This window comes from Mustelus asterias, chromosome 9 (genome assembly GCF_964213995.1).
Source record: "Mustelus asterias chromosome 9, sMusAst1.hap1.1, whole genome shotgun sequence".
In the NCBI taxonomy this organism is placed as follows: Eukaryota; Metazoa; Chordata; class Chondrichthyes; order Carcharhiniformes; family Triakidae; genus Mustelus; species Mustelus asterias.
The window spans coordinates 10,620,407-10,646,017 of NC_135809.1; the positions used below are offsets into that span (position 1 = coordinate 10,620,407).

The following is a 25,611-nucleotide window of genomic DNA, read 5'->3' on the forward strand; positions in this document are numbered from 1 at the left end:
TGTATAATTGCAACAACACATCCCTGTTCATGCACTCGAAACCTCTCGCAATGAAAGCCAACATGTCATACAGGCCCAATCTTTCCTCATAAGATAACCTTCCCCTTCCAGGAATTAGTCGAGTGAATCTTTCCTGCACAGTTTCTCATGCATTTATATCCTTTCTTAAATGAAGGTGGCACGGTGGCACAGTGGTTAGCACTGCTGCCTCACAGCGCCAGGGACCCGGGTTCAATTCTGGCCTCGGGTGACCGTCTGCGTGGAGTTTGCACATTCTCCCCGTGTTTGCATGGGTTTCCTCCGGGTGCTCCGGTTCCCTCCCACACTCCAAAGATGTGCAGATTGGGTTGACTGACCATGCTAAATTGCCCCTCAATGTCACAGGGACTCGCAGAGTAGATATGTGGGGTTACGGGGATAGGGGCCTAGGTGGGATTGTTGTTGGTGCAGACTCGATGGGCTGAATGGCCTTCTTCTGCACTGTAGGATTCTATGATTGAAAACAGTGCCCGGTATTTTGGATGTAGATTTATACATAAAATGCAACAAAATGCCTGACATTTTCCATTGAATTTCTTATTGCTGGAGTATATCTCTGCCACAAAAACAGAAAATGCTGGAAACTCTCAGCGGGTCTGACAGCAACTGTGGGGAGAGAATAGAGCCAACGTTTCGAGTCTGGATGACCCTTCGTCAGAGCCCTATTCTCTCTCCACAGAGGCTGTCAGACCTGCGGAGATTTTCCAGCATTTTCAGTTCTTGTTTCAGATTCCAGCATCCGCAGTATTTTGCTTTTATTTTGTTATATCTGCGGCTCCCTCGACGATAATGCGTTCCCTTTGTGAGCTTGTTAAGTTGACTGGATTTGACGTAGGCGTTGGCAGCTTTCTGTGCACTCTCTGATGAGCTCGATCTGTCTTGTGCCAGTTCAGAGGAAACGAATAAGCTTTTCAGCCAGCTGACCGCGGAGTTACTGCACAGCGATAATCGACTGGAACACAACATCTGTCTGTTCCAGGAGCTGAAGACAGCAGCCCGCAGGAATTTCACTATTAAAAAACTCTTCTGGAAGGTAAGACTTTCCTGTCATCCCCTCAGCTTTCCTTCGCGACAGCTGTATTTGTAAAGTCCTCAGTGCCTTTTTGTGTGTGTTGGGTCCATTCATTCGACAAGAGGACAGCACGGGCGGCACGGTAGCACAGTGGTTAGCACTGCTGCTTCACAGCTCCAGGGTCCCGAGTTCGATTACCGGCTTGGGTCACTGTCTGTGTGGAGTTTGCACATTCTCCTCGTGTTTGCGTGGGTTTCCTCCGGGTGCTCCGGTTTCCTCCCACAGTCCAAAGATGTGCGGGTTAGGTTGATTAGCCAGGTTTAAATTGCCCCTGAGATGCATAGGTTCGAGGGATTAACGGGTAAATATGTGGGGGTAGGGCCTGGGTGGGATTGTGGTCGGTGCAGACTCGATGGGCCGAATGGCCTCCTTCTGCACTGTAGGGGTTCTATGATTTCTTCTATGATTTGGTACGAGTTTTAAAATGGTTTTCTTTTATTGAAAAAGAACTTAAAGAATTATAGAATCCCTACAGTACAGAAGGAGGCCATTCAGCCCATCGAGTCTGCACCGACCACAATCCCACCCAAGCCCTATTCCCATAACCCCATGCATTTACTCTAGCTAGGTTCCCCCTGACACCAAGGGGCAATTTAGCAGGGCCAATCCGCCTAACCCGCACATCTTTGAGACGTGGGAGGAAACCGGAGCACCCGGAGGAAACCCAAGCGGACACGGGGGGGAGAACGTGCAGACTCTGCACAGACAGTGACCCAAGCCAGGAATCAAACACGAGTCCCTGGCGATGTGAGGCAGCAATGCTAATCAGACAGAAGCAAAAAAAGCAAACTTGGAGACTGGTTTCTCCAGGCCCTCTACAGCGGAATCTAAGAACTGAACTGGACTGAACTCGAACACATACACTAAAATCAAAAATATATTTCAATTCTTATCTCGGTAGTAGGAGTGCTTTTCACATGCTGTCTCCAACCCTTATCTCGTTATTGGAAGTGTTTTTTGTAGGCTGGCTCCATCGAGATAAACAATCCTCACAGCTGCTGTTATGGGAAACTGTTGTTTGCCTGTATTGTGTACCCTTCAGGAATGCAGTCAATTGTTAGCTAACCCATCATGCCTTCTGATTCTACATGTAGTCAAGGCAGATACAATTGTTCAGCTTAGCAGAGTTAGTTAACCCCTACAGTCTAGCATTTAAATGTAATTGTGCCTAGGCAAAAGGATCTTAAAATGAAACCTTTGTGTAGACTGAAGCAAACAGAGCGACGCATACACAGGATCCCTCATTTAGCTCAGTTGGCTGGACGGCTGGTTTGTGATGCAGAGCGACGCCAACCGCGTGGGTTCGATTCCCTGAGGTTATTCATGAAGGCTCTGCCTTCTCAATCTTGCCCCTCACCTGAGATGTGGCGACCCTCAGGTTAAATCACCACCAGTCAGCCTATGGTTATCTGGTACTCTGGCAACTTTGCCTTACCTTTACTTATGTATTTTTAACAGCCCTCTCAAGCTGCCCTGCCCCCTTTAAAGACTTCTGAGACCCCCCCCCCCCCCCACCAAGATTCTCGGGGCGAGATCTTCTGGCCGCGCTCACCCCAAGGTCAGAAAATCCCTCCCCAGGTCAATGGACCTCTCCATGGTCTGAAGAAAGCCAGCGATGATTCTTAAAAATACATTCTTATAACCCATTCTGCCTTTGAAATCCTCAGGATTTCCCTCTGCATTTCGGAGCCTGCGACTTAGCTGGTCGTTACTGCCTCATCGAGAAAGAATGTGCATTTATTTAGTGCCTTCCCTGACCTGAGTATGAGCCAAGGTAGTTGTAATGTAGGAAGTGCAAGAACCAATTTGCGTGCAGCAAGCTCCCACAAACACCAATGTGAGGATGAAAAGATAATCCTTTTAAAAGTGGGCTTGATCGAGGAAAAGACCTCGGTCAGGACACCAGGGATAACTCCCCGACCCTTCTTCAAGATCCCTCCATGAGATCTTGTACATCTGCCGAAGAAGATTTTAGTGGCCAGAATTTTCAGGGTGGCTAGCACTCGACACCTATCACCATGAGAGATTTCACCCTTTCCACAATTCTTCCTTATCACTGGTATATGCTTTTGCTGAGCACTGTGAAAAATCGTTTTGAAAGTCCTCCACTGTTCCTCAATTGTCCCAATATAAAGTTTTTGCTCCCAGTCTACCTTAGCCAACTCAAAGAACAAAGAAAATTACAGCACGGGAACCGTCCCTTCGACCCTCCAAGCCTGCACCGACCATGCTGCCCGACTGAACTAAAACTCCCTACCCTTCCGGGGACCGTATCCCTCTATTCCCATCCTATCCATGTATTTGTCCAGACGCCTCTTAAAACTCACTATCGTATCTGCTTCCACTACCTCCCCCGGCAGCGAGTTCCAGGCACCCACCACCTTCAGTGTAAAAAACTTGCCTCGTACTCCTCCCTCACCCCATCGCTGGTATTGGATTTTAAGTTCTCACGCTCCATCTGTATTTTAAATTCCACCATACTGTGATCGCTTCTTCCGAGAGTATCCCTAACTGTAAGATCATTAATTATTCCTGTCTCATTACATAGGACCAGATCAGGGCTGATTTTTAATAGTAAGGGAATCGAGGGTTATGAGGATAAGATGGGAAAGTGGAGTTGAGGATTATAGCATCAGATCAGTCATGATCTTATTGAATGGCGGAGCAGACTCGATGGGCCGAATGGCCTACTCCTGCTCCTACGTCTTGTGGTCTAATGTTGTTGCGGTCTCTCCAGAGCCTGGAGCAGGGCTTGAACCTGTTACCTTCTGACTCTTTGAGACGATCGTTCTGCCAATTGAGGCACAGCTGACTCCCGCGGATAAATAAGAAAGCGTATTAGTCCTGAAGTATTTTGCATCTTCCTTTTTGTTTGAACGTTAGATTTTCACTAAAGACCTTTTGTTCTGTTTTGACTTGTCCGCAGTCAAACGACTTGTATCCCTTTCTTATCAGCAAACTTCAGGAGCACTTGCCAAAGTCCGAGAACTCTGGCACCCATCAAGACAAGCGCAAACTGGCAAACAACCTACAGTAAGTAACTTGTTTCGATGGATTTAAGAAGTTACTTGAAGCCAATCCTTTCCTCAAATATAGAACAAAGGGCAAACAAAGAAAATTACAGCACAGGAACAGGCCCTTCGGCCCTCCAAGCCCGCACCAACCATGCTGCCCCGACTGAACTAAAACCCCCGAATCTTCCGGGGATCATATTCCTCTATTCCCATCCTATTCATGTACTTGTCAAGACGCCCCTTAAAAGTCACTATCGTATCTGCTTCCACTACCTCCCCCGGCAGAGAGTTCCAGGCACCCACCATTTGCAACAAATTCTCATTACTCTTTTTCAAATAAAGATGTGCAGGTTAGGTGGATTGGCCATGCTTAATTGCCCCTTAGTGTCCCAAGATGTGCAGGTTAGGTGGATTGGCCATGCTAAATTGCCCCTTAGTGTCCCAAGATGTGCAGGTTAGGTGGATTGGCCATGCTAAATTGCCCCTTAGTGTCCCAAGATGTGCAGGTTAGGTGGATTGGCCATGCTAAATTGCCCTTTAGTGTCCAAAGATGTGCAGGTTAGGTGGATTGGCCATGCTAAATTGCCCTTTAGTGTCCAAAGATGTGCAGGTTAGGTGGATTGGCCATGCTAAATTGCCCCTTAGTGTCCAAAGATGTGCAGGTTAGGTGGATTGGCTATGCTAAATTGCCCCTTAGTGTCCAAAGATGTGCAGGTTAGGTGGATTGGCCATGCTAAATTGCCCCTTAGTGTCTAAAGATGTGTAGGTTAGATGGATTGGCCATGCTAAATTGCCCTTTAGTGTCCAAAGATGTGCAGGTTAGGTGGATTGGCCATGCTAAATTGCCCCTTAGTGTCCAAAGATGTGCAGGTTAGGTGGATTGGCCATGCTAAATTGCCCCTTAGTGTCCAAAGATGTGCAGGTTAGGTGGATTGGCCATGCTAATTTGCCCCTTAGTGTCTAAAGATGTGTAGGTTAGATGGATTGGCCATGCTAATTTGCCCCTTAGTATGCCAAGATATGTGTGGGTTACGTGGATTGGCCATGCTAAATTGCCTCTTACGGTCCCAAGATGTGTAGGTTAGGGGGATTGGCCATGCTAAATTGCTCCTTACTGTTCAAAGATGTGTAGGTTAGGGGGATTGGCCATATTAATTTGCCTCTTAGTGTCCCAAGATTTGTAGGTTAGGAGGATTAGCGGGGTAAATGTTTGGCGTTATGAAGATAGGGTGGGGGGTAGGCCTGGGTAGGATGCTCAGTTGGAGAGTCGATGCAGACCCGATGGGCTGAATGGCCTCCTTCTGCACTGTAGGGATTTGGTGATACTATGAAGCCGTAGCTCACCATCGAGGGAAGACTTGAACCAACAGGATAACAAAGTCTTGCTGTAATAGTACATGCCTCTAGTGAGAGTGTGCTTGGAACGATGTGTACCGTCTTGTATATGGCAGTGGGCTTTAAACAGATAGGCCAGGCTCAGCGCAGTTGCAGATCTCAGAGTGCCTGTGAATAACGTCTTGGGAAAGAATTGGTAATCTGAAATAAACATAGAAAACACGGAAAATACTCAGAAGGTTCTGGCAGCATCAGGGGAGAGAGAAACAGAGTTAATGTTTCATCAGAAATAAGAGACGTAACAGGTTTAAATATTTCTATAGACAGAGTAGAAACAGAAAGAATGTTCCCGATGGTGGGGGAGTCCAGAACTAGGGGTCATAATTTGAGGATAGGGGGGTAAACCTTTTAGAACTGAGGTGGAGATGCCGGCATTGGACTGGGATGGGCACAGTAAGAAGACTCTCAACACCAGGTTAAAATCCAACGGGTTTATTTGGAATTACGAGTTTTCAGAGCGCTGCTCCTTCCTCGGAAGGAGCTCGTGATTCCAAATAAACCTGTTGGACTTTAACCTGGTGTTGTGAGACTTTTAGGACTGAGGTGAGGAGAAATTTCTTCACCCAGAGGGTGGTGAATGTGTGGAATTCACTACCACAGAAAGTAGTTGAGGCCAAAACGTTGTCTGATTTCAAGAAGAAATTAGATGTAGTTCTTGGGGCGATGTAGGGGTAAGGGGGGGATCAGGATATTGAATTTGATGATCAGCCATGATCAAAATGAATGGTGGAGCAGGCTCGAAGGGCCGAATGGCCTCCTCCTGCTTCTAGTTTCTATGGGCGGGATTTCCTGACTGCGCTCGCTCTGAAACCAGAAAATCCCACCCAAGGTCAATGGATCTTTCTATGGTTCGCCCCTTGCCCGCTATGATTCCCGTGGCGGGCGGAAAGTGGAAAATTCACCCCGATGTTTCTAAAAAGGTACAGAGGTGGGAAATGGGGGAAAAAAACGGAAGGGATAATGGCACAAGGCCAAAGAAAGAGGTAGTGAGAAAAGTAACAAAATGAACGATGGGTCTAAAGTAGCTGCAAATGGGAATGGAACCAATGGGGGAAGGGCTTATGATCTGAAATAGATGAACACAGTGTTGTGGTCGGAAGGTTGTAAAGTGCCTGGCGGAGAGATTAGGTGCTGCACCTGAAGCATTGTGTTGAGCTTCCTTGATAAAGTGCAGATGGGTGAGGACGGGGAGCTCAGAGAGGGATTGGAGCGGAGAACCAGAATGACAAGCAAAGCCGAAGTTCCGAGTCACGCTTCACAGATTGTATGGAGGTGTTCCGCCGAGGGGGCAGGTGTCAATATTTACTGAAATATGATTTCTGCTTGTCTGCTTAGGTTGTGTATCGTGATCGTAGAGACGTTAGGCGTCATGTTCAGGGAGACGGAAACAGAACCAACACGTCTGACCCTTCTCAATGCTAAACGGTATGTGTGACACCAGCGAGTCACACCCAGTGTGAAGAGAGCTGGATTGACAAAAGCCCATGTTCAAATGGGTTTCCTATCTGAAATTTATATCACCTACAAGTGGTGGAAAGCTTCCCACTCCCCTGGATGTGAAGGTTGTGGCGCAGTCGTAAGGTTACTGGATTGGTAATCCCGAGGCCCAGGTTAATGCTCCAGCAATGTGGGTTCAAATCCCACCAGGGGAGCTAAATTTAAATTCAATTCATAAAAATCTGGAATCAAAAGCTAGCCTGGGTAACAGTAAAGATAAGGTAGTCCCAGATGACCATAGGCTGGTGATGATTTGCCCTGAGGGTCACCACACCTCAGGTGAAGGGCAAGGTTGAGAAGGCGGAGTCTTCATGAATAACCTCAACTGGTACGGGAATTGAACCCGCACTGTTGGCATCGCTCTGCATCACAAACCATCCAGCGAACTGACCCCGCCCCCCCGCTAGCTAATAGTATCCATACAATGATTGCTGGGCACCCGGGCCTCCGTGCATCTCCACGGCAGAGTTTATCAGAGTAATCAGCTTCCCATCGGGACTGTTTGGGAGTGGGGGTGATTGGGAGATCGGGGCTGGCCAGGGAGTGAGGACATCGGGACTTGCCTGGGGAGGTCTGGGAGCCCAGCGATCGGGGTGGGGGGTCGGCAAGGGCAGCGATGGGGAGTCGCGGGGCTGACCAGCGATCGGGAAGCCAGCAGTGTGGGGCCACTATGCATGCATCAATCTCAGCACTGACAGGCCAGCACATGCGCAGTGGCACACTCCGCACTATGCTGCCGGCCTCTCAAGCAAGAATAGGCCCCGCTCCTGGATTTTCACCATGAGTCCCACTCTGCAGTGCTCAGAGTGTGGGAGATTCAATCTGAAAATTCCGCTTAAAAAAACCAGCAGGATTTACTCCCGTTTTCAAGAGAGTTGGGGACTTTTTTGGGAGAATCCCGGCCGATATATTTCTAACTGAGTGCTCTTTTGTTTTCACTTACTAGAGGTATGTCTGTTATGAACTTACTGAAGATTTTACTGAATGGACTGCAGATTCCCAAATCGCCACATGCAGTTGGCATCAATATGCCAACAGCATATGAAATCTCGGCCAACTCTCAAGATCTTGAGGTAAGCCTCTGTGGTTTCCAGCCTTAGAACTCTGTGCTCCTCCAATGCTGGCTTCTTGTAGTGCCTGATTTTAATCGCTCCAACGTTGGCCTGGTTTTCAACTAACTAAACCCTAAGCTCTGAAATTCAATCTTTAATCCTCTTTTGAAATGCTCCTTAAAACCTATGTCAGGAGGTTTTTTTTAATTTATTCATTTGTGGGACATGGGCGTCACTGGCTGGGCCAGCATCTATTGCCCATCCCTAGTTGCCCGAGGGCAGTTGAGAGTCAACCACATTGCTGTGGCTCTGGAGTCACATGTAGGCCAAACTCAGTAAAGACGGCAGATTTCCTTCCCTAAAGGACATGAGTGAACCAGATGGGTTTTTCCGACAATTGACAATGGTTTCATGGTCATCAGTAGATTCTTAATTCCAGATTTTTTTTAATGGAATTCAAATTTCCCAAGCTGCCGTGGCGGGATTCAAACCCGGGTCCCCCAGAACATTAGCTGAGTTTCTGGGTTAATAGTCTAGCGATGTCACTAGGCCATCGCCTCCCCTTGTGTTGCAGTGGGTAGTGTCCCTGTCTCTGAACCAGAAGCTCTGGGTTCAAGTCCCACTCCAGGACTTTATGGCCAAGGAAAGTGTGTTCATAACACAGCCAAACAGGTTGAGTCTCAACTTGTACATCCTTCCAACACATGCCAATGGCAGGCGGTAAGAGTGGGTGAGATTCCTGGTAAGCCATGTGATGGAAAGAAATTAGAGCCTCAGCCATCACTCTTCATAGTTCCAGACTACAATATGTCTGTAAAGGTGTATGTTGCCACAGCGATGGCCTAGTGGTATTACCACAAGACTATTAATCCAGGAACTCAGCTAAACTTCTGGGGACCCGGATTCGAATCCCACCACGGCAGATAGTGGAATTTGAATTCAATAAAAAATCTGGAATTAAGAACCTACTGATGGTCATGAAACCATTGTCAATTGCTGGAAAGACCCATCTGGTTCACTAATGTCCTTTAGGGAAGGAAATCTGCCGTCCTTACCCGGTCTGGCCTACATGTGACTTCAGAGCCACAGCAACGTGGTTGACTCTTAAATGCCCTCTGAAATGGCCCAGCAAGCCACTCAGTTCAAGGGCAAATAGGGATGGGCAATAAATCGTGGCCAGCAGTGACGCCCATTTCCCACAAATGAATTTTTAAAAATGGACCTTTTGGGGCTAAGCCCAGTTGGCTGCACGACTGGTGTGGATCCCAATGGTGCCAACAGTTTGGGGTTCAATACCTGCTCTGGCTGGGATGAATTTGGAACCTCCTTGTCCTACCTGTGGTGGAGGTTGTGATACCATGGGTCGGGCCTGCCTTTGAGCAGAGAACTGAAGAACAACAACAGGTTTTTTTAACCCATCGGAGTAGTGTCTCCTTGCGTGATTCGCTGTTTAATTGCCCCTGCCAATTGTGAAGGTGCAATAGAAATGAAAGTGTTTGTTGTTGTTATCGAAAGGGTGGTGTCCAAGGTTCCACTCTTTGTGCCAGTAATCTCACTAGAATCGGGCTGAACACAGTGGGGGAATTTTAAACCTCAGCGAGTTACGTCCCAAACTACACATGTGAGAGTTTCCTCCGTCCTATACACTGGTGCAGGAATGCTTCACCCATATCAGGCCCCATTCCCAGGCCATCATTGAGAGATTCCACCCACTGTGCAGGTTTGATGGCTAGGCCAGTTTACTAGGCCCACGGACACTCATTGGCACATTCTAGAAGTTTCCACACATCAACAATTTCAATTTACTAAGAGACTCCCCTAGTGTACAGAGACGGATGTCGGAAAAAGCGGGGTTCGGGGGAGTTGTCTTTTAAGTCACTAAGTAATTTTGCAATCAGGTTACACACAAGTGAAGGACTCTTATTAATAATAATTTATAGCGGCGGGGTGGGAGGGATAACCCCATTCTCGGCTGTATTAATAAAATTACACCAGGTTACCACTCCCAAATACTCCGGGCGGGATTTTATGGCTTCACTCGAGTGGGACCGGAAATTCCCGCCTGAGGTCAAAGAACAAAGAACAGTACAGCACAGGAAACAGGCCCTTCAGCCCTCCAAGCCTGTGCTGCTCATTGGTCCAACTAGACCATTTGTTTGTATCCCTCCATTCCCAGACTGCTCATGTGACTATCCAGGTAAGTCTTAAACAATGCCAACGTGTCTGCCTCCACCACCCTACTTGGCAGCGCACTCCAGGCCCCCACCACTCTCTGTGTAAAAAACGTCCCTCTGATATCTGAGTTATACCTCGCCCCTCTCACCTTGAGCCCGTGACCCCTCGTGATCGTCACCTCCAACCTGGGAAAAAGCTTCCCACTGTTCACCCTACCTATTCCCTTCATAATTTTGTACACCTCTATTAGGTCTCCCCTCATTCTCCGTCTTTCCAGGGAGAACAAGCCCAGTTTACCCAATCTCTCCTCATAGCTAAGACCCTCCATACCAGGCAACATCCTGGTAAACCTTCTCTGTACTCTCTCCAATGCCTCCACGTCCTTCTGGTAGTGCGGCGACCAGAACTGGACGCAGTACTCCAAATGTGGCCTAACCAGCGTTCTATACAGCTGCATCATCAGACTCCAGCTTTTATACTCTATACCCCATCCTATAAAGGCAAGCATACCATATGACTTCTTCACCACCTTCTCCACCTGTGCTGCCACCTTCAAGGTCAGCGGATATTTCCGTTGTCCGCCCCCCGCCTGCTCCGATTCCGTGGCGGGCGCGGCGGTGCAGTTCCGGTGATCAAATCATACTTTTTAAATGGGAAAAAGAAACAGTTGTTGCCTGATTGCGTCGGGTCACAGATTAAACTGATTGTCGTTATTTTTATCATGAATGTGTCCCGTAACCCAATCAGCACAGCGTTTTAATTACTTGCAAGACAATGATTTTAACATATTTAGTAAGTTAGAACATAAGAACTAGGAGCAGGAGTAGGCCGTCTGGCCCCTCGAGCCTGCTCCGCCATTCAATAAGATCATGGCTGATCTTTTCGTGGACTCAGCTCCATTCACCCACCCGCTCACCATAACCCTTAATTCCTTTACTGTTCAAAAATGTATCTATCCTTGCCTTAAAAATATTCAATGAGGTAGCCTCAACCGCTTCACTGGGCAGGGAATTCCACAGATTCACAACCCTTTGTGTTAAGAAGTTCCTCCTCAACTCAGTCCTAAATCTGCTCCCCCTTATTTTGGGGCCGTGCCCCCTGGTTCTAGTTCCAAGCTCAGTTTGGCTGGAGGGTGGGAGCAGTTAAAGGTGTGATTGTGTACATGCAGACAGGAGTTATGGCCCCAGGGTGGGGTGATGCTGTAGGGTTAGATTGCCAAGCTGCTTACGACGGAACTTAACAGTGTCCTCGGCCTTTACAGTTACAGAAACTACTGCTGGAGTACAGTGACGCAGTGACAGCCGTTGTGTATGAAACGTTCCTCATAACTCACCAGGTGAGTGCGTGATGTCAGACTATCCATAAGGCCGTAAGATATAGCAGCAGAATTAGGCCACTCGGCCCATCGAGTCTGCTCCACCATTCAATCACGGCTGATTTGTTTATCAACCCCATTCTCCCACCATTTTCCCCGCAACAAGTGACAAAGAAAAGTACAGCACAGGATCAGGCCCTTCGGCCCTCCAAGCCCATGCCAATCATGTTGCCCTAACTAAACTAAAAAAAAAACCCTTCTGCCCTTACTTGGTCCGTATCCCCCTATTCCCTCCCTATTCAGTATCCATCCAGTTGCCTCTTAAATGTTGCTAATGTACCTGCTTCCACCACCTCCACTGGCAGCGCGTTCCAGGCACCCACCACTCTCTGCATGAAAAACCTCCCCGCACATCTCCCTTAAACTTTCCCCCCCCTCACCTTGAGCCTGTGCCCCCTTGTAATTGACACTTCCACCCTGGGAAAAAGCCTCTGACTATCCAGCCTGTCTACGCCTCTCATAATTTTGTAGACCTCTATCAGGTCTCCCCCCAGCCTCCGTCTTTGATCCTCTTACCAATCAAGAACCTATCCATCTCTGCCAAAATACACGCAATGACCCGGCCTCCACAGCCGCCTTGTGGAAATGAATTCCACAGATTCACCACCCTTTGGCTGAAGAAATTCCTCCTCATCTCGGTTCTAAAGGGTCGTCCCTTTACTCTGAGGCTGTGCCCCTCGGATCCCAGTCTCTCCGACTAATGGAAACATCTTCCCCACGTCCACACTATCCAGGCCTTTCAGTATTCTGTAAGTTTCAATGAGATCCCCCCCCCCCTCATCCTCCTAAACTCCATCGAGTACAGACCCAGAGTCCTCTGACGCTCCTCATACGTCAAGCCTTTCATTCCCGGGATCATTCTCGTGACCTATCGAAGCTGTGTCTCCAGCGATACTCATTGTCTCAGTCTCTCACTTTACCATCTGCATTGTGCAAGTAGTAGACGGTGCAGAATTTCTCCTGTAATCACTGCACTGTGCTGGTGAATTCCTCCCCATCTTCACCCTGCAACCACCTTGTTTCACATGAGAAGACCAGGTCGGTTGTGGTCTTTATTCGGAGCTAGGTTAGAGGAAGCTTGGACAATAGGGTGAGGACAATAATTGGATCCGGGCACGCCAACTATATTGGCTCCCTTTTTCATGTTATATGCACTTATACCCGTGTCTGCATTAATAATAAACATTGCCAATGTAAAGTCACCAAGCTATAATCTTACCTTTTTGTCCTGTGGGCCTCACACCCCTATGTAGAGATAAGTGTCTGTGAGTGCATGTGTATTTATTCACTTACCTGGAACCCTTTTTCGTCGACATCTTACTTACCTTAACAAAAATTCCCTTCTCTGTACTTTTAGACAAACGACTGGGGCGGCACGGTGGCACAGTGGTTAGCACTGCTGCCTCACAGCTGGGTTCAATTCCCGGCTTGGGTCACCATCTGTGTGGAGTCTGCACATTCTCCCCGTGTCTGCGTGGGTTTCCTCCGGGTGCTCCGGTTTCCTCCCACAGTCCAAAGGATGTGCAGGGTAGGTGGATTGGCCATGCTAAATTCTTCCTCAGTGTACCCGAACAGGCGCCGGAGTGTGGCGACTCGGGGATTTTCACAGTAACTTCATTGCAGCGTTAATGTAAGCCTACTTGTGAGACTAATAAGCTTTACTATTTATTCCAACTCTGGCCCCCTTAAAGTCAACAATTTTTTAATACCCATCAGCACTATGGACTTACCGACACCAGATCTGGCCCAGCAAACATCCTTCAGCTGTTTGACAGGGAATAACGTCCCGGCTCCTGTCTTATCTCCCAGTGTCCCGAAGCTTGATGGCTTGTTGGAAGCTGACTCCCTTGGGATTTTCTTGCAAGTTCTGCTTCATTGTACCTTCAGTCCCTACAAAGCACACACTGAAACACCAAGCATGCCTGGCCAATGTCTGGTCACTTCAAAGGAAGCAGAGTTGAATCAGGGAATGGTCACAACAGGAGGCCATTCAGCCCATTGTATCTGTGCCGACTCTTTGCAAATGTAACTCAGCCCGACCCTCTTCCCCACCCTTTCCCTGTAGCCCTGCAAATTGTTCCCCTTAAGCTGCTTATCTCACACTGTTTTAATAGCCATCCATGATTGTGTGTGTTTATGTGTATACAACCACATACAAATCTATGGTATGTATACACACATACATTTTTATTCTATGTATATGCACACAAATATCTATTATATTGTATATGCTCATGCCTATATATCTACGTATGTATACGCACACTCATATGTATCTATGATATGTACACACACTCATATGTATACACACACATGTATCTATTATATATATATGCACACATATATGTATCTATAATATGCATACACACATATGTATCTATAATATGTATACGCACACAAATGTTTCTATAATATGTATACGGACACACATATGTTTCTATTATATGGATACATGCACATATGTTTCTATATGTATATGCACAAACATATGTATCTATAATATGTATACACACATGTTCCTATAACATGTACACGCACACACACATATGTCATATATATACACGTGCCTATTTTTTTCAGCTCCTGTTAATTTTTTTCTGCTCTCTAACATTTCTGCACAAAATGTACTTTTACCTTCAATCCTGCTCCAAATTCAGACAGAAAACTAATTCCAAAGCTCGGCTCTTGACTTCTCCGCTTAAGTTGTAAGGGCGTAAAGCCAGAATAGTCACGTCAGTTGCTATGGCAACCCGGGCAATAATATCTGTTACTAGGAGAGATGTAATAGACCCTATACTCTCAGATAGTCTTTATCCTCTGGACAGCTATTTGATCTGTCGCATTTGGAAAGAATTAGAATCAGATTTAATTGTGGGAAAATAATAGTCCGTTGCTGTTAAAATTGGCTAAAAGACACAAAGTAATAACCGTGTTGTTCCCTCATGGTGAAGGATTTTGTTTCAAACTTATTTACGATTTGTTGTCATTCAAAATTGGCGAACAACAAATAACATTTATTAAAGTTTAAACTGTTGCACACAGCAGTTCAACTCCATCTGCAATACTTTAGCTGGATCAGTCTGGATCAAGCCAGCTGTCCAATTGAAGCAAGGATGTCTGTTAATGGAAAGACGTTGAAGTTACTTGCCAAGTCCTGACCTGAATGCCAAGTAGAGTGTGTCTGCGTGTTCTTCTTCATTCCAGTGGGACAGGCTCGAGGGCTGACTGGCCTACTCCTGTTCCTCTGGTCTAGTGTCAGGGTGGTCAAGGCGGGGAGAGTGTAATTTTTGGAGCTTTTATGATTTTTACCACAACCCTAATCCCCACTCCCTGCCCCTCCCCCACGAACCTTGACATTGGCTGCCCAACATGTCAATCATCATGGTGTCCCCGCCTTCTCACGGACACTGGGACTGGGATTCTCCGACCTCGCAACCAGCTGGGATTCTCCAGTCCTGCTGCTGGGATTCTCCAGTCCTGCTGCTGGGATTCTCCAGTCCCGCTGCTGGGATTCTCCAGTCCCGCTGTTGGGATTCTCCAGCCCCGCTGCTGGGATTCTCTGACCTCGTCCGCGGCTGGGATTCTCCAGTCCCGCTGCTGGGATTCTCCAGCCCCGCGGCTGAGATTCTCCGACCTCACCTGCAGCTGGGATTCTCCAGTCCCGCTGCTGTGAACGGAGACTTGGCTGAGCGCCAGGTGCATTGGCCATGCTAAATTCTCCCTCAGCATACCCGAACAGGTGCCGGAGTGTGGCGACTTGAGAATTTTCACAGTAACTTCACTGCAGTGTTAATGTGAGCCTACTTGTGACACTGATAAATAAACTTTAAATACTGGCCCAGCCAGCAACGTCCACATCCCGTAAAATGGATAAAACAAATGAAATTATGTTTCTATGAAAAAAGAACATTTTTTCAGTAACTACAGGAAATGCTGGAAAGTCTGAGCCTGTTCCTGATGCTTAATGATCTTCAGAGTGTGAAGATATAGTTTGTAGATCAGATTGTGGGGTTTGTATGAGTTGACTCCTCTACACAAGTGGCCAATAATTGTTGGTTATCTTTACAACAGCTGATGAGGGAGATGCTTGACTGTTGGCTGAACAGTCATTGGGAAAAGGACACCGGTTTAAAGTGATTGGCGACAGAACAGGGGGTGACGCAAGGGAAAACGACTTCTCCTGAATGTGTCGGCAGGATTTGGAATGCTCTGCCTGGTAGGGTGGAGGAAACAGAGTCAGCAGAAGCTTCAGAATGGGAGTAGGTTGTATTCTTGTATGAGGAGAGATTGACTAGGTTAGGATTGTTTTCGCTGGAGTTCGGATGAATGAGGGGGGTATGTCATAGAGACGTATAAAATTCTAACAGGACTAGACAGAGTAGATGCAGGGAGGATGTTCCCGATGGTGGGAGTGTCCAGAACCAGGAGTCGCGGTCTGAGGATTCGGGGTAGACCATTTAGGATGGAGATGAGGAGACATTTCTTCACCCAAAGAGTGGTGAGCCTGTGGAGTTCATTACCACAGGAAGTAGTTGATGCCAAAACATTGAATGTATTCAAGAGGTGGCTGGATATAGGTTATGGGGAGAAAGCAGGATTAGGCTATCGCGTTGGACGATCGGCCATGATCGTGATGAATGGCGGAGCAGGCTTGAGGGAAAAAATGGCCTCCTCATGCTCCTATTTTCTATGTTTGAACGAGAAAACAGAGAATAGTGAATTGTGAAGATGATGCTGAGCGACTTCGGAGGGACATTGACAAGTTGGCCAAATGGGCAGACACCTGACATGAATTTCAGTGCAGTGAAATGTGAGGTGATGCATTTTGGAGCCAGAAACACGGGGAGACAATACAGGCTCAATGGTACAACTGTGAGGGGAGTACAGGAGCAGAGGGACCTGGTGATTCAAGTGCATCATTCTCTGAAGGCGGCCAGGCAAGTTGAAACAGTTGTTGAGAAGGCTTATTGGGTTTATAAATCGAGGCATAGAGTATAAAAGCAAGGAAGTGATGCTACACCTCTACAAATCATTGGTCAGACCATATTTGGAGTATTGTGTTTAGTTCTGGGCACCTTATTTAAGGAAGGATGTTAAAGCCCCAGAGAGAGAGTGCAAAGGAGATTTGCTGGAATGAAACCAGGAATGAGGAATTTTAGACACAAGGAAAGATGAGAGAAATTGAGCTTATTCTCCTTGGAACAGAGAAGATTAAGAGGTGACATTGAGATGGTCAAAATGATGAACAATCTTCACAGGGTAAAGAAGGGGTATGTCAGTGACGAGGGGGAGTCACAATTTCAAGATGGTCAGCAAGAGAGCTTGGAGTGAGATGAGGAGAAACTTCTTTACTCAGAAAGTTGTTGGGATTTGGAATGTGCTGCCTGGGAGAGTGGTGGAGGCAGATTCCATCGGAGGTTTCAAAAGGGGGCTGGATACATGTTTGAAAGTGATTAATTAAGAGGATTACGGAGATAGGCTGGAGAATGGAACTAGCTGGGTAGCTCTCTCGGGAGCCAGTGCAGACATGATGGGCTGAATAGTCTCCTTCTGTGTTGTAAAATTCTATGATTCCTTAAAATAAAATGCAGGAAAATGGGGAAAGAGAGGGGCATTGGCACTAAATGGATTGGTCTTCCAAAGAGCTGGCACAGATTCAGTGGGCAGAATGGCCTCCTTCTGTGTTGGCCTGTTTAACAATTCTATAAAAGCACAACAAAGTCTCTCTGATGGGTAGATTCGAGGTTGGCTTGTTGTCTTGGTTTGAGCGGGCTTCTATCGTGGCAACAGCCTGCACCACAGTTGGCCTTGGGCTGGCAATAGGAAAACAGGTGAGGTTCCCTCTTTGTCTGCTGGTCTTTGTATACTGTCCCGTAACTTGTGCTGGTACAGATCAGACACAGCAAGTAATGACTTGGACCAGATACTGAACAGGAGCCAACACCCCTCAGGGGAAGGGGAAAAGAAAATGGGCAAGATCATAACTTTTGTTTCTCAGTCTCAATTGTAATGCATTTCGGAACAGGTTTAACTCCATTGTCTTAACTTTCCCTTTGCAGGGAAACTGGGGGTTGACTTCAGGGAACTTGATGACAGTCGGATGGTTGATGGCTGCTCTACAAAAACTCCCCTCCATGGTAAGCATTACTGGGCGTTTATTATAACCTCCAGGGACACTAGTCCCTCCCGGGTGGCTTGCGTGAATGAGCACGCAACACCCCATTGGCAATGGATGTTCCAAGCATGATTCAAACAAAATGCTTGAGCTTAGTGGATTGGTAAGCGAACTTATAGAAACTGCAACATGTCTGATTTCTGGAGGAGATTCTGGCCTGTTCTATAAATGATATCTGTATAATTCTCAAAAATAATAAAGTTCAGGAAATTAAATCTGGGGACCTTACCCTGAGGCTATAATATTTTTGAGAAAATGTGGATTCATCATAGTAAGACATAGTCAGAGAGATATTTTGATATAAGCAAACTATCTTTATTTCCCAAAGTTTCCCTGCTACTGTGTCGTACTCCAAGGTCTTCCATCTCATACCCTACCTCGCACACACTTATACACTCCCCGTACACTCAACCTCCTCATACACATTCTTCCCCACAGCCTCGCTCCGCAAAGCAATGGAGGTCAATAAACATTAGACCCAAGTACATTAACATGTCCTCAGCAGGAGCAGCAAATAATCACAAAGGCTAAGGGAGTGCTGACTCTTGTACCTAGAATACTAGGAGGCGGCGGCATAATGTTATTGTCACTGAATCATAGAAACCCTACAGTGCAGAAGGAGGCCATTCGGCCCATCGAGTCTGCACCGACCACAATCCCACCCAGGCCCCACCCCCACATATTTTACCCGCTAATCTATGCATCTCAGGACTCTAAGGGGCAATTTTTAACCTGGCCAATCAACCTAACCCGCACATCTTTGGACTGTGGGAGGAAACCGGAGCACCCGGAGGAAACCCACGCAGACACGAGGAGAATGTGCAAACTCCACACAGACAGTGACCCGAGCCGGGAATCGAACCCGGGACCCTGGAGCTGTGAAGCAGCAGTGCTAACCACTGTGCTACCGTGCCGCACTGGACTAGTAATCCAGAGACCCAGGGCAATGGGTTCAAATCCCACCAATGCAGATGGTGAAATTTGAATTCAGTTCAAATCTGGAGTTAAAAGTCTAATGATAACACCAGGTTAAAGTCCAATAGCTTTCCAAAGGGAAAGCTCGTGATTCCAAATAAACCTGTTGGACTTTAGCTTGATGTTGTGAGACTTCTTATTGTGGCCACCCCAGTCCAACGCCGGCATCGCCACCTCAAGTCTAATGATGACCATGAAACCATTGCCGATTGTCATAAAAACCCATCCTGTTCACGAATATCCTTTTAGGGAAGGAAATCTGCCATCCTTACCTGGTTTGGCCTACATGTGATCTCCAGCCCCCACAGTGCCCACTTGTCACGGAAGTCTCTCTTTATAAGTACTCTAAGTACTTCATTAAACAGTGCCCTTTACCTGTATAACTTCACAATATAGTTAACATGCCATTAACGACACACTCCCTCCTGTTCCAGAAAGAATTTTTAAGTGTAAGTTTATTTATTAGTGTCACAAGTAGGCTTACATTAACACTGCAATTAAGTTACTGTGAAAATCCCCCTAGTCGCCACACTCCAGCGCCTGTTCGGGTTACACTGAGGAAGAATTTAGCACGGCCAATGCACCCTAACCAGCACATCTTTCAGACTGTGGGAGGAAACTGGAGCACCCAGAGGAAAAGCTAAAAGTTTATTTATTAGTCACAAGTAAGGCTTACGTTAACACTGCAATGAAGTGACTGTGAAATTCCCCTGGGCGCCACACACTCCGGCACCTGTTTGGGTCAATGCACCCTAACCAGCACATCTTTCAGACTGTGGGAGGAAACTGGAGCACCCGGAGGAAACCCACGCAGACACGGGGAGAATGTGCAGACTCCACACAGACAGTGACCCAAGCCGGGAATCGAACCCGGGTCCCTGGCGCTGTGAGGCAGCAGCGCTGACCATGCTGCTAAATAACTTTAGATGGTAGTTCTTGAAAAATTACTAATAATGTATATATTTGTGATGATGTGTATATATTGTAGGTATGCATATATTGTTATGGTTACTTCCATATGTACATTTCTGCTGTGTACATCTATTGTAATATATTTCTATTGTAACAATCCATTTCTCGAGTGTATATGTTTCTGTTCCAGTTGCTTTTCATTGACCATATGGTGAAACACATCATTAAGATGGTCCTGCCCCCAGTGTACATCATGAGCCCCACTCAAGCCTTGCTCCTTTTCCAACAATTCTACATCCTCAACACCTGCATCCAGTATAGCAGCAACTTGGTGGAACACATCCGGAATAAATACAGTGAGGAGTTCAGGTAAGGAAAGGACCCAGTTTGTCCCCCCACTCAGCACATCGTCAATGGGACTGCAATTCCTCGTTGGACCTGCTGTTGGAGTTTGTGATTGCCATCAAAATCTGGAGTTGCACTTCTCAAAATCACACCCTCTTATTAACGGGCCTTTCGTTCAGAAACAGCCTCCATAGAAGCCCCACAGTGCTGAAGGAGGCCACTCGGCCCATCAACTGTGCACCACATCGGGGGGGCACAGGGGCGCAGTGGTTAGCGCTGCTGACTCACAGCTCCAGGGACACGGGTTTGATTCCGGCCTCGCTGTCTGTGTGGAGTCTGCACGTTCTCCCCGTGCCGGCGTGGGTTTCCTCCGGGTGCTCCGGTTTCCTCCCACAATCCAAAGATGGGCGGATTAGGTTGATTGGCCATGCTGCACTGACCCTAGTGTCAGGGGATTAGCGGAGTAAATAGGTGGGGTTACGGGAATAGGGCCTTGGTGGGATTGTGGTCGGTGCGGACTCGATGGGCCGAATGGCCTCCTTCTGCATTGTGGGGATTCTATGATCCTATCAACAACAATCCCACCCAGGCCCTACCCCCATTGTCCCACTTATTTACTCTTCAAATTCCCCTGATATTAAGGGACAATTGAGCGTGGCCAATCAACGTAACCCGCACATCGTTGGAGCGTGGGAGGGAACCGGAGCACCCGGAGGAAACCCACACAGGGAGAATGTGCAAACTCCATACACAGTAAAAAGTCTCACAACACCAAGTTAAAGTCCAATCTAGTGGCTTTTACTACCAAATAAACCTGTTGGACTTTAACCTGGCGTTGTGAGACTTCTTACTGTGTTTACCCCAGTCCAACGCCGGCATCTGCACATCAAACTCCATAATAAGAAGTTTAACAACACCAGGTTAAAGTCCAACAGGTTTATTTGGTAGCAAAAGCCACACAAGCTTTCGAAGCTCAAACTCCATACAGACAGTGACCCGAGGCTGGAATTGAACTTGGGTCCCTGGCGCTGTGAGGCAGCAGTGTTAACCTCTGTGCTACCATTTGACCTATGGGGCTAGGAATTTAATTTCCGCTCTGTTATTCTAACAGTCTATCAACAAACATCGTAGAGTCTAACAGCACAGAAAGAATCTGTTTGGCCCATTGTTTTTTGAAAAAGCTATCCAGTTAGTCCCATCCCCCTGTTGTTCCCACATTAACCTGCAAGTGTTAGCTTTCCATTTATTTTTCCAATTTTCTTTGGAAGTCATTACTGCATTTTTTTTTCTTCATTCATGTCTAAAGATGTGCAGCTTAGGTCTTTATTCAGCTTTCTGTATATACTTTTACATTGAATTAAATATTGAAATTGATATTTCCTGGTTTAGATCCTGCATTCTTAGATTCTTCAGTCTGTCTCGTTGAGAAACATAGAATCCTACAGTGCAGAAGGAGGCCATTTGGCCCATCGTGTCTACAGTCCCACCCAGGCCGTATCCCCATAACCCCATGCATTTACCTTAGCTAGTCCCCCTGACCCTAAGTGTCAATTTAGCATGGCCAACCAACCTCACCCGCGCATCTTTGGACTGTGGGAGGAAACCGGAGCGCCCAGAGGAAACCCACGCAGACACGGGGAGAATGTGCAAACTCCACACAGACAGTGACCCGCGCTGGGAATCGAACCCAGGTCCCTGGCGCTGTGAGGCAGCAGTGCCACCATGCTGCCCCACGAAGCCAACCTGTTGCTTGCCTGATTCAGGCACGGCGCAGATCCCTGGTAGCAAACCATGCTCGATCAAAGTCCCAATGTCCGGGGTCTCTGCAGTAAAGCCCACAGAGTCTGTGACCAGCTGTATCCGAGTGCTGTCCCTTCAGTGACAGTCGCAAACAAGTTGCATTTTATATAACACAGTGCAAAACATTCCAAGGCGTGCCGTCAAATAGAATTCGGCACTGAGGTCAAATAGAGAGAGTCAGACAGTTGACCAAAATCTTGGGCCGGGATTTTCCGCTCCCGCTTTCGTCTGGCGGGTTCGGCAAAAGGAACGGAAAGTCCTGCAAGGTATCCAGATTGCGTCTCGGGCCGATGTAAACACGTGACATGATTGTTCCCCTCCCCCTGCCAAACCAGCCTCCCATCCATTGACTCTGTCTACACTTCCCGCTGCCTCGGCAAAGCAGCCGGCATAATTAAGGACCCCACGCACCCCGGACATACTCTCTTCCACCTTCTTCCTGCGGGAAAAAAGATACAAAAGTCTAAGGTCACGTACCAACCGACTCGAGAACAGCTTCTTCCGTGCTGCCACCAGACTTTTGAATGGATCTACCTTGTATTAAGTTGATCTTTCTCTACACCCTAGCTATGACTGTAACACTACATTCTGCACTCTTTCGTTTCCTTCTCTATGAACGGTATGCTTTGTCAGTATAGCGCTCAAGAAACAATACTTTTCACTGTATGGTAATACATGTGACAATAATAAATCAAATCAATGACGTAGCGCGTTTCCTAATGTTGATACATCTGCATATTAGGTCTCCGCGCCTGAATGGCCACAGTAAGAATTTTAACAACACCAGGTTAACCTGGTGTTGTTAAAACTCTTATTGTGTTTACCCCAGTCCAACGCCGGCATCTCCACATCCTGAATGGCCACACAGTTATAGGTGAATAAGGAGTATAGTAAGAGGGCTGAGGACACAGCCTTATGGGGCACCGGTGTTGAGGATGATCATGGAGGAGGTGTTGTTGGACGCTATATCAGGTGAGTTGCCTGATGAAGGAGCAGTGCTCCGAAAGCTCGTGAACCCAAATAAACCTGTTGGACTTTAACCTGGTGTTGTGAGACTTCTTACTGGGAAAATGTTGCCCTTGGTCAGAGAGATGGATTTTAAGGAGCAATTTAAGGAAGGAGTGAAGGGGGGGGTGAAGTTTAGGGAGGGAATTTCAGGGCTTGAGATGAGGCAGCTGAACGGATGGCCTCCGGGGCGCGAGCTACGGAAATCGGGCATACACAAGAGGCCAGAATTGGGAGAACTTAATATAATATCCAAATCAGGATGGTGTGTGATCGGGAAATCGAGGGAATGATGTTGGGATTGTAATGTTTTACTGATTGTCGCTTTCTCTTTGCGTGCTTGTTGTAGGTATTACATCCAGAGTGCCACAGTGGAAGCAATGCTCCCAGACCATTATGCTGTTACCCAGCCCACTATCTGCCTTGTCTGCCAAGTGCTGAGCTCCATCCTCCACAAGCTGGTCTGAGCACCCATAAGGATTAAGCCGGCATTAGTAATGAGCCCTGGATCCTAATGAAGCAGCTGTCAGTGTAAAAGAAGCGATACTTTCGCAGGTACTGCGAATCCGACTGGATTTATTGAAGCCGATAAGAGTTTTAAATCCCATCTGTAGATTGAGAGAGTTCTTTGTTAAACTGTTCTTTGAAACCTTGAATTATAAAGAAGAGCAATTCATGAAATGATAAAACCTGTGATATCGTTGCTGTTCGCTTGGTGGGGAGGGGGAAATGCAAACATCAAACGTCATCTAATAGTTAGGGCAACTCACAAAGTGCGATGTATTTTTACACTAATACATTGGTATTTTTAAAACTTAAACCTTTTGGACATCCTGCAAGATTAAGCATAAAATAAGAGGCTTATTTTTGTGTTTTTAAAAAAAAATACTCATGCAGTTTATAAATCAGTGATTAGATGGTTTGCCACAATAAATGTTCTCAACGTGAGAAAGGGGGGCATTTTGTGGGCCTGTTTGACAAATCCCATTCTGGCAGCGAATGAGATCTTTTGAATAGATTTAAATATACCTAATTGGCATCACGCCATACCTTCCGGGGGAGGGGCGGGGGGGGGGGGGGGGGGTGCGTCCTGGGCGATGTTCCTCCCCCAGCCGGCATGACGCCATGCCGATGGGAATCACTGCTGTTCTCCAGGAGTCAAGACCATCATGGCGGAGCTCTAACTTTAAGGCTTTGTTCTGGAATCCCCTATCAGATGACTTATTTCCTACGCCACCAAAGCCTTTAATCAGTTAGACCTGGGACTTCCTGCCAGTGGGGGAAGCTATAGAAATGGCGTGGGGTACGAAGGAAGCAGAGTGCGAGCCTGCGACAGTTTCATTGCCTCAGCCGATGCTCCCACTTTTCTCTTTGGGACCACCGAGTTCAGTTTCTTGTCGGGAGCCATACTCTCTGGAGTCTGGAAGAGTGAATGGTGATCTCATTGAAGCATGTAGGTGGAGAGGCGATGGCTTAGTGGTATTATCACTAGACTATTCATCCAGAAATGTTCTGGATGGTGTTCTGGAGACCCTGGTTCGAATCCCGCCACGGCAGATGGTGGAATTTGAATTCAATAATTAAAAAAATCTGGAATTAAGAATCCATGAAACCATTGTCGATTATCAGAAAAACCCATCTGGTTCACTAATGTCCTTTAGGGAAGGAAATCTGCCGTCCTTACCTGGTCTGGCCTACATGTGATTCCAGAGCCACAGCAATGTAATTGACTTGGAAGTGCCCTCTGAAATGGCCAAGCAAGCCACTCAGTTCAGGGGCAACCAGGGATGGGCAATAAATGCTGGCCAGCCAGCGACGCCCATGTCCCACGAATGGAAAAAAAAATTAGCAACGCTTGAAGTCAAACTACTCAAACCAACTTCTCCCCGTAACAAATATTTTTATTAGGTCACCATAGAAAAACTTATAACATTTCTTACTTTACTCACTGATGGAACGTAGCATGGATGTAACGGTGAGCCAGTGCAGGAAGGCAGGTGTCTCAACCTTGGAGGTTATTGGGAACAAAGGATAACTTGGAGGGACAGACGTAGAAGGTCTTGGGAAAAGAGAGATTTGCTCTGGCTGACTGCATAACTTAGCCCAGGGAGCGATGTACGCAGTCAGTCCACACTAGAAATATGCCACGCACCGTATTGGTTAAGCTCAACAAGGTGTTTTATATGGAATTGATGGAGGACAGGGTTTGCTGGGCTGTGATGCAGCCCTGGTTAAATAGCCTGGCAGCACCCATTGTACTGCCCAGGCCCACAACCAAATGGTTATCATTAGGGGGTTGGAGCGCTATCGCTGCTTGTGGGGCCTGTAACCCAATATAAATCACTGCCTCAGTGCAAGGTTAGAGATCAGCAAAACATACAACATTTACAAAGATTGTGGTGTGTCCTTTACTGACTGTACATTGACTCTGTGTATCTTTTATATCACTAAAATAATTGTTTTTGTTTATTTGCTCATTATGTATTGTTGAAGTAAATCTTTTTTATGAAAACATGACACTTCTGTTGTTCAAACATTATTTTGCTGCAATAAAGATAGTACAAAGACTGACCCACTTATCTTTAATGTACCTGTTGTGTATTTGTGTAAGATTCTTCATTTGTGTTTAGCCGTGTGATACGTGATCTTGTGCCACGTTACAGCTGGTTCCTGAGAATTCAGACCCTTTGCACTAAAAACGGAATTATCCAATAATTTAAGTTCAGCGACGTGAAGAACATAATGGGAGCGGGATAGGCCATTCAGCCCCTCATGTCTGT

The 25,611-nt window shown here is 46.9% G+C and overlaps 1 protein-coding gene across 1 annotated transcript in view; it reads left to right on the forward strand.

Moving 5' to 3' along the window:
- The window catches only part of c9h12orf56 (chromosome 9 C12orf56 homolog), a 65,841-nt gene extending 40,433 nt beyond the window's left edge, over positions 1 to 25,408 (forward strand). Inside the window, exons 6-13 of the mRNA XM_078221137.1 lie at positions 928 to 1,072; positions 4,038 to 4,144; positions 6,856 to 6,945; positions 7,964 to 8,090; positions 11,506 to 11,580; positions 17,679 to 17,756; positions 19,872 to 20,050; positions 23,181 to 25,408. Coding sequence (XP_078077263.1) covers positions 928 to 1,072; positions 4,038 to 4,144; positions 6,856 to 6,945; positions 7,964 to 8,090; positions 11,506 to 11,580; positions 17,679 to 17,756; positions 19,872 to 20,050; positions 23,181 to 23,298 — 919 coding nt within the window. The 3' untranslated portion in view covers positions 23,299 to 25,408. The remainder of the gene's footprint in view (positions 1 to 927; positions 1,073 to 4,037; positions 4,145 to 6,855; positions 6,946 to 7,963; positions 8,091 to 11,505; positions 11,581 to 17,678; positions 17,757 to 19,871; positions 20,051 to 23,180) is intronic.
- Positions 25,409 to 25,611: the final 203 nt, after the last annotated feature.